This window comes from Tupaia chinensis, unplaced genomic scaffold (genome assembly GCF_000334495.1).
Source record: "Tupaia chinensis unplaced genomic scaffold, TupChi_1.0 Scaffold000333_1, whole genome shotgun sequence".
Classification (NCBI taxonomy): Eukaryota; Metazoa; Chordata; class Mammalia; order Scandentia; family Tupaiidae; genus Tupaia; species Tupaia belangeri.
In genome coordinates, this window is record NW_006159827.1 from 1,940,084 (window position 1) to 1,948,874 (window position 8,791).

General features: G+C 40.1%; 1 protein-coding gene across 5 annotated transcripts in view; it reads right to left on the minus strand.

Moving 5' to 3' along the window:
- Nucleotides 1–8,791, minus strand: part of THUMPD3 (THUMP domain 3 tRNA guanosine methyltransferase) — a 27,793-nt gene that overhangs the window by 14,493 nt on the left and 4,509 nt on the right. For all 5 annotated transcript variants that reach the window (XM_027773262.1, XM_027773264.1, XM_027773266.1 and 2 more), the window contains 2 exons: nt 8,479–8,556; nt 10–275 (listed from right to left, as the gene is read on the minus strand). In XM_027773262.1, coding sequence (XP_027629063.1) covers nt 10–275; nt 8,479–8,556 — 344 coding nt within the window. The remainder of the gene's footprint in view (nt 1–9; nt 276–8,478; nt 8,557–8,791) is intronic.

Here is an 8,791-nt window from a genome sequence, read left to right on the forward strand (position 1 = left end):
CCTACTAATGTTGACACCTCTTCTTTGATGGCTGGGTTTTCATAATAGTCCAAAATATGTGAGTCTAAAGCATTGTTAGTGGAATCTTTTTTAACATCCCTCTCATCTAGTTTGTCTCCTTGCCCATTTTCAGTCTTCCCTTTATTTGAATTCTGATTAATCTTTTTGCGCTTTGTTTTTCTTTTCTTGAAACTGGTATTAATTTTCCATACTTTTAGAGGGTCTGACCATGGAAGTTTTCCAGCCAAGTCTTCAAAATCCTTTAAAACTTCTTCCTGTAAAGGACAGAAAGAAGCCCATTCATTTCTCACCACTTTAACTAGTAAATAAACTCCTACTTTGCTTATATACTCATCATTACACTGCAGGTAAGGCAGGTACAGAAAAAGAGAATAAATAATGCCCTCAACTAAGGAAATTCAAATCTCACTGATAAGATATACACATTAAGCTACTGAAGACTAATGAAAGACAGAATGGTAGGTCAGAAGTAGGGCTTCAATGGGTCAGCAGGTGGCGAGACGGCTAAACACACTGGATCCTGCTTGGCCGACTATGGTTTGACCAGGACCCAGCAGCTTTCACACTGAGCACATGTGCGAGCATGCCCAAAATCCCAACAGGAAAATGGAGAAGAGATTATGACATGGCCACCTCCCCTGGGAGGTGATTGCTCACTTTACCTCTTTGTCTCTCCAGAGAACACACACACCCTATGGCAAAAATCTGAAGGAGAAAAAAAAAAATCTGGGCATGTATGCGCACAATCTCAAGAAGAGAAGGAATTGCAGTGTGGTCATTCCCACTGGGGGATGCTTTCTCACTTTTCCTCTCTCTCTCCATCTTGCTATGGCAAGCATAAGCACCCTTTAACAAATTAAAAACAAGACAAAAAACCTTAGTTAAAAAGTTTATCCATTTTCTAACTAACCAAGGAGCATCTTTTTTTATTTTTAGAGCCAGAGAGTATTTGTGCTTGCCAGAGAGAGAGACAGAGAAAGCACACTCTAAAGGGGCATAATCATGCTACAATCTCTTCTCCATTTCTCCATCCTGCTGGAATTTGGGACATGTGGGAATACATGCCTAATACATCTTCCATGCCATCAGAGCCTAGATTTGAACTGGAGCTGGTCATATGGAATTTGGTTCTTTTAACTATTAGACACTGCTGGCCCAAGTGTCACCTCTTTAAGAAGTAAATTTAGTGATATGCCTCCCTTGCTTAAAGCTTAAAGCCTACAGTGGTACATGGCAAAAACTAAATTCCTTTAAAAGCCCAATATAATGAAACTCCTTCCTGTTTCTTTCTTTTTTTTTTTTTTAAAGAGAGGTATTTTATTGTAGGGCATGTGCGTTCAACGGACAGAGAAGAGAAACAGAAATGAGAAATCACCCCCTCCCAGGGGGGATGGCCATGCCATAATCCCTTCTCCTCCATTCTCCTCTCAGGATCTTGGATATGCAGGCACACACACCCAGCGTGAGTTTTAGGGTACTGGGTCTGGACTCAAACTATGGTCGATTACGTGGGAGTCCAGCAATATAACCATATGCCATCTCCTGGTCCCTTTTTAAATTTTTTTTCTGCCTGTTTCTCTTATGCCATTTCAGGACCATTCTCCCCCTCACTTCCTAGCTCTGTTTGTGAGGTATTTGTTTACTTCACAGGGTCTCTACACTGCTGGCTATTTTCTCATTACTTAGTAGAAATTTAAAAGGCATATCCTCTGAAAGGCCTACTCAAAATAGTCCTATCAAGTCATTGTTGATTTTCTTTTTTAAAAAAGAATTACTCATTTAATTTTATTTGCTATTATGTATTCTTCAATTTGACTGGAGAGAGACAGAGAAAGAGCAAGCCACCAGGTCTAAGACTTGAACTATGGCTGGCCCCAATTGTTTATTTTCTTTATGATGTTTAGTATTACCCAATGTTACTATGTTTAGGTATAGTTTACCATCAAGGCTCTTTCCAGAAGGTAACTGCAGGGTGGAAAGAACCTTATCTGCACTGACCACTGCGGGGATGGCCATCCCCTCTGAGGAGGAGGGGTGATTTCTCTTTTTCTTTCTCTCTATCTCTCTGTCTCTCTGGTGAGCACATATGACCTATGGCAAAAATCTCTCTAAAAAAAAAAAAAAAAAAAAAAAGTTCTTAAATAAACACACAAACAAAACAGCTAGTGGCTACTATGATGGACATGTAGACACACATTTCCATAGTAAGTTCTACTGCACAGCACTGGTACAGACAAATATGTGTTACCAAAACTGAAAGTAAAAAGATAACTCTGTTTACAAATAACTGTCCTATGAAAGGCCTCTAGAGGACTGGAAGGAATAAGATTGCACAATAACGCTGGCAAAGCATACTTTTCTTTCTTCAGGAATTATTCCAAAAGAAAGTAACAACAGGGGCCAGCAGGTGGCATGGTGAGGAAAGTGCTGGATTCCCACATGGCTGACAGTAGTTTGAATCTTGGACCAGGTGGCTTGAAGATCATGGCAAATAAGTAAATAAATACATAAATGTTTAAAAAAAAAAAAAGGCAGAAATACAATTCTATCTTAACTGAATCAGCACAATAGCTGTCAACCTTGAACTATAACATAATCTCCAAGTGCTGTGAAGGTCAGAGGAGCAGGAAGACATGCAGGGGGGAAGATGCCCAAAGATCTCAGACAAGGGGCAAAGCCCAGTCTGCAAAACAGGTAGCAAATAAAGTTTATTTGGAACAGCAGAGAAGCAGTACACAGACTGATGTAAAGAGCTTCCCTTGACCTTCGAACCAAGCAGCAACAGGGAAGGGAGATGGAGGCTGAACAAGGAAATCTCCTGGCTCTATTTGCTGGAAACAGTCTGTTTCTGAGGTAGGGTTGGGGGAAGAGATACTCGGCATTGTGAATAGCCCTGCAGCTGCTGGACCCTTAAGCCAAGGGAGAAGATAATAGAACTCATTCAATGGCATGGAAACTGTAACTCAATAAAGCTATATAAAGAAAAAAAAAGAACAACAACTCATTCACCCCACCCTTTGTCAGACCAGGGAGATTTCCGCTGGCCTGGAATATCTTTCTGGCTTCTCTCACCATGAAGCTCTTATAAAAAGCAAGTCCAAGGGATACACCCTCTTTCAAAGATAGGCAGTTATCAAAATTTATCAGCACATGACTTGTATTGAACATAATAAAAGGAAAAAGGAGGAAACATGGACTGAAAAACAAATAGGAGACAAAAACAGAGACCAGAAAAACTGCCACAGATCAGTTAAAAACCAATCAAACACAGTAACATGTCATCGAAAAATGTAATAAGGAAATGCTTTGGAAAGTAAGAGCACAAAGCAGAGGTATATTGATAAAAGCACAACGATAAAGTTAGTCACCCAAAGGAGATGGAGCAGAAGCCTCTAGTGTTCAAGAAAAAGGGGAACTAAAAATAAACTAAAAGATTGCAGACCATTTTGAAAAGACTATGTTGAAAATAGCATATAGGGAGCCAGCAGGTGGCATGGTGGTTAAGGACGTTGGACTCCCACATGGCCAACCGTGGTTAGAGTCCCGGACCTGGCAGGTTGCTTTCTCACTCTCTGCCTCCGCCTCCTTACCCCCACAACCCCAGTCCTTCTCTGGTCAAACTAAAAAATACATTAAAAAAATAAATAAAAGAAAAAAGAAAATCCAAAGCTTTCCTTTCAAGAAAAAACAAAAACCAAAAAAACAGCATATAGAAAAGATGTTACTGGGGCCGGCAGGTGGCATGATGGTGAAGGATGTTGGACTCCCACATGGGTGACTGCAGTTCAAGTCCTGGACCTGGCAGCTTGCTTTCTCACTACCCTTCATACCCCCCTCTTTTATGCTGCCTCTCTCTGGTCAAACTAAACTAAACAAATAAAGATAAAGAAAATAATTCTTTTTTTAAAAAATAAAGAAAAGACGTTATTGAAAACATAGTCAAGGACATGAAGCAAAGCAAAGCAAATCAGATGAAAATGGGCAAAATCTAAAAATAAAGAATTGGAGAGAAAGTGTTAACTATGAAAGATGTTGTCAAAAAAGAGCCTATAAATGTATATAACTGGTTTCTCTAAAGAAGGGGCTTAAAAGGATGAAATAAAAAATATTGTTTTTCAAGTAAATGAAGAGATCTTTCCAGAAGCATTAAGTATACTGATATCCTATCAAGGAATTATCACAATGACACATATTCTCATAAACTTACTAAACTTCAAAGATTGAAAAAAAATCATCTGGGGGCTAGCAGGTGACGTGGTGGTTAAGTTGCTGAACTCCCTCATGGCTGACCGTGGTTCAAGTCCTGGACCTTGCAGCTTTGCTTTCTCACTCTCCCTTTCTCTTTCTCTCTGTCTCTCTCTGGTCAAATTTAAAAATAAATAATCCTAACAAATGAAATAAAATAAATAATTCTTTTAAAAGAAAAGAATTTAAAAAATCACCTGGTCATCAAGTAGACTATTAAGACAGCAACATATGAGGGCAAGGGAAAAAACATCAGAATGGCCTGTGAGTTTCCCATGGCAACATTTAACAGCAGTAGAGAACAAACACTGTCCACAATATCATTTCATTCTTTTAATTATTTTTAATTGTCAGAGGGCATATGCACTCACCAGTGTGACAGAGGCAGATAAAAGAAGAAAACAAACCACATTCTCCTCTCTTTCTCCATCTGTCGGGATTTTGAATATGCATGCACATGCACCCAGAGTGTTTTGCGAACCACCAAAGCTAAGATTTGAACTCTGTAGTCAGCCATATGGGATCTAGCTCCTTTAATCACTAGGTCATGGGGCCAGCCCATGAAAATCTGTCTTAATCTTAGCTGCTCTTTTTTTGAAACGTCCACCAGGAAACTCTTCTGTAGTTGCTTATATATAAGGCAAATCTGAAAAGTTAGTTCATGTACAATCATTTCATAATAATTAAATTCATCCTAATTAGAGATACAAATCATCCCAAATAATACAAACTTTAGATGACAAAAATGTAAGAAGATAAAGAAAAATGAATAATTCCCTAGTAAGATAGAATCAAGAAGGCTGGGACCAACAATTGGTGTAATGGCTATGTTGCTGGACTCCCATGTAGTCAACCACAGTTCGAGTCCCAGACCCTGTAGATTAAACTCATGCCGGGTGCGTGTGCATGCGTGAACAAGATCCTGAGAGGAGAATGGAGAAGGGATTGTGGTGAAGCCATCTCCCCTGGGAGGTGATTTCTTGCTTTTTGTCTCTGTCTTTCTGGCAAGCACACAAGCCCTATAGCAAAAACCTCCCCTACCCCACCCCCCAAAAAAATATAGAATCAAGAAGATAAAAAAACAGGTTCTGTTTGTTTGTTTGTTTGAAGAGAGATTTTTGCTGTAAGGCACATGCCCTTGCCGGAGAGACAGAGACAGAGAGCAAGAAAGTAAGAACTCACCCCATAGGAGGATGGCTATGCCACAATCCCTCCCTCTGTATTTTCCTCTTGAGACTCTGGGCACATACGCACACCTGCCTGGCATGAGTTTTAAGCCACCGGGTCCAGCTCTTGAACTGTGGTTGACAACCTGGAAGTCCAGCAATGTAACCATTACACCATCTGCTGGTCCCAATAGGAACTGTTTTTTTAAAAATGCCTGCTAGCATTTACTGATACACAGAATTGGCTACTAAACTTTCAAAATATTTAGTAAAACTTAATAGACTGCCTGGTATTTGTCCCATGGATATGATTCAGTTGGTAATGACTATCAGAAATCTTAAGGGTTGTAATCCTAGTGTTGAAGGTTGTATCTTTAGTTAGCAAAATCTTATCTATATATAGTCTAAATTTTTAGTCTGATTTTAGTTTTTCTAGGCTGTTGGTTCATATCGCTTTTATTGGTTTTTGAATGTTCTAGAAATCAACCTGCTGCCAATAAATAACAATTACGGAATTAGGCAGTATATCAGAGGTGTTTTAAAAACAATTATTTCTGGAGCCAATAGGTGGCATAGTGATTCAAGTGCTGGATTCCCACATGGCTGACTGCGGTCTGAGTCTGACCTGGCAGTTTGCTTTCTCACTTTACTGCATGTGCCTTATAGCGAATTTAAAAATTACAATAAATAAAATAATTCTTAAAAAAAAAATTGACTCTGGAAACTTGACCAAAATGCAGTGCTGAAGAAACCTAAAGCCATACTGCAAGCTATTTTCAACATTCAGCTTGGGCAATAGCTGAATATTTAGGACTCAGACGCTAAATGCACGTTGGAGACAAAGCTGTTGTCCTAACAACTGAAGGAGTATTTAAATATTACTTTGGCTTTATTTCAAAAAAATGAAGTTAGAGGAAAAAGTAGAGCAAACTCAGATTGGTAAGGAAGTGTTATTTGTAGATGACACAGTCACTTGTTCTTTGGTTCACGTTCAGGGAACAATTCTATTTTGGAACCATACGCGTTTTAGCAAAGCTAATCTAAGCTTTAGATCTTTTGAATAAAAATCTGGGACCAGCCGTTAGTGTAATGGCTATGTCGCTGCACTCCCATGGAGTCGACCACGGTTCTAGTCCCGAACGCGGTAGCTTAAACTCACGCCGAGTGTGTGTGTGTACGTGCCCAAGATCCCGAAATGAAGGAGAAGGAACTGTGGTGTGGCCATCCCCCCTGGGGAGTGATTTCTCGCTTTCTGTCTCTCTGTCTTTCATTTTCTGGCAAGCACACACACCCTGTAGCAAAAACCTCTCAAAAAAAAAAAAAAAAAAAAAAAAAAAACCCTCTAAAAAAAAAAAAAAAAAAAAAAAAAGATAAGATCTTTTGTATAAAAATCAAACAATTGGCTTTGTTTCTCATGAATGTTGATGTTTTCCAATACTGCTTTTTGTTTTGTTTTGTGTTCTTTTAATTGCTAGAGAGCACGTGTACTCTCCAGACACAGAAAGAGGAGAGAAAGCATCCCTTACCCCCAACAGGGCATGGTCATGCCACAATCCCTTTTCCATTTCTCCATTTATTGAGATTCGGGGCACGCACGCACATACAGCCAGCATGCTTTCATGCACTCAGAACTGGGATCCAAATGGTGGTCAGCCTCGTGAGCACCAGCTTCCTTAACCACTAGGCCATGAGCTAGCCCTCCAATATTGATTTTTTTTTTTTTTTTAGTTTGCTATAAGGTACCTGCGCTTGCCAGAGGTACAGAAAAACACAGAGAGAAAGTGAGAAATCATCCCCCCCAAGGAGGATGGCCATGCCACAATCCCTTCCTCTCCATTCTCTCTCTCTCTCTCTTTTTTTTTGGAGAGATTTTTTGCTATAGGGTGCATGTGCTTGCCAGAAAGACAGAGACAGAAAGCGAGAAATCGCCCCCCAGGGAGGATGGCCACGCCACAATCCCTTCTTCTCCATTCTCTTGTTGGGATCTTGGGCACACACGCATGCATGCCTGGCGTGAGTTTAAGCCACTGGGTCCAGGACTCAAACTATGGTCAGCTACATGGGAGCCCAGTAATGTAGCCATAACGCCATCTGCTGGTCCCCCACTTTCCTCTCCATTCTTGTCACAGGATTTGGGCATGCACAGACATGCGATCAAAGTTATTTTCAAGCTGCCAGGTCCAGGACTCAAATTGTGCAGGCAGCCATATGGGATCCAGTGCCTCAATGTACATGTCATCTGCTGCCCTTCTAATACTGTTTACTTTCTTTTTAAGGTTTTTGCTATAGGGTATGTGTGCTCCGAGAGAGAGAGAAAGAGAGAGAGAGAGAAATCACCCTCTAGTGGGGATGGCAACACTGCATCCCTTCTCCTCCGTTCTCCTTGTGGGATTTTGGGCATGTACGCACACGCATCTGGTGTGTTTCTCAAGCTGCCGGGTCCAGGACTCCAACTATGGAGTCAGGTATGTGGGATCTAGCACTTTAACTACCACACGATCTGCTGAACTTCCAATACTAATTTTTATTTTCTTTTTTATTGGTTTCTGTCACAGGGCAAGTGCCAGAGAGAGACAAAGATAGACATGGAGACAGAGAAAATGAGAAATCACACCCCGCCCTGATGAGATGGCCACGCTACAATCTTGTCTCCTCCATTCTCCTCGGGATTTTGGGCACGCAAGCACTCATGCCAAACATTTTTTTTTTATTATTTCATTTTCTTTTATACATTCAATCACATTATTATTTGGCTTACACCAACATGATTTTTAAGCCTCCAGGTCCAGGACTCAAACTACAATAGGCCATTTGGGAATCCAGCACCTTAATCACCATGCCACCTGCCGGCCACACCAATATTGATTTATAAAAACAACTTTTGGGGTGGACTGCCAGAAAAAAAACTCTAGATTTTATTGTAAAAGCCTTCTTGTATCCTCTATTATAAAACAAGAGTAATGCCAAGTGACAGACAAATGTAAAAAGTGCAAATTTCTTCAGAGAAGACGGCTGAAAATCAGCCACAATGCTTGGGGTGGCTCACCTTTGTTTTTTTGAATTGGTAATCTTTGAACTCCTGAACCACCACAAATAAGTTATCAACTGATCTCAGACAATGAACCTGGAGAGAAAAGAAAATGATACAAATTTTTCAAAAAGCTTTTGGTGAACAGAATCCATCAATAAATACATATATATAAAGTACAATGATTTTAAAGCAGCCAGTACCTATATTTTGCATTTTTAATTTCTTTATTCTTAAAGAATTATTTATTTAATTTTATTTATTCATTCATTTATTTTAATTTGACCAGAGAGAAACGGGGGGGGGGGGGGGGGGGGGGGGGGGGGGGGGC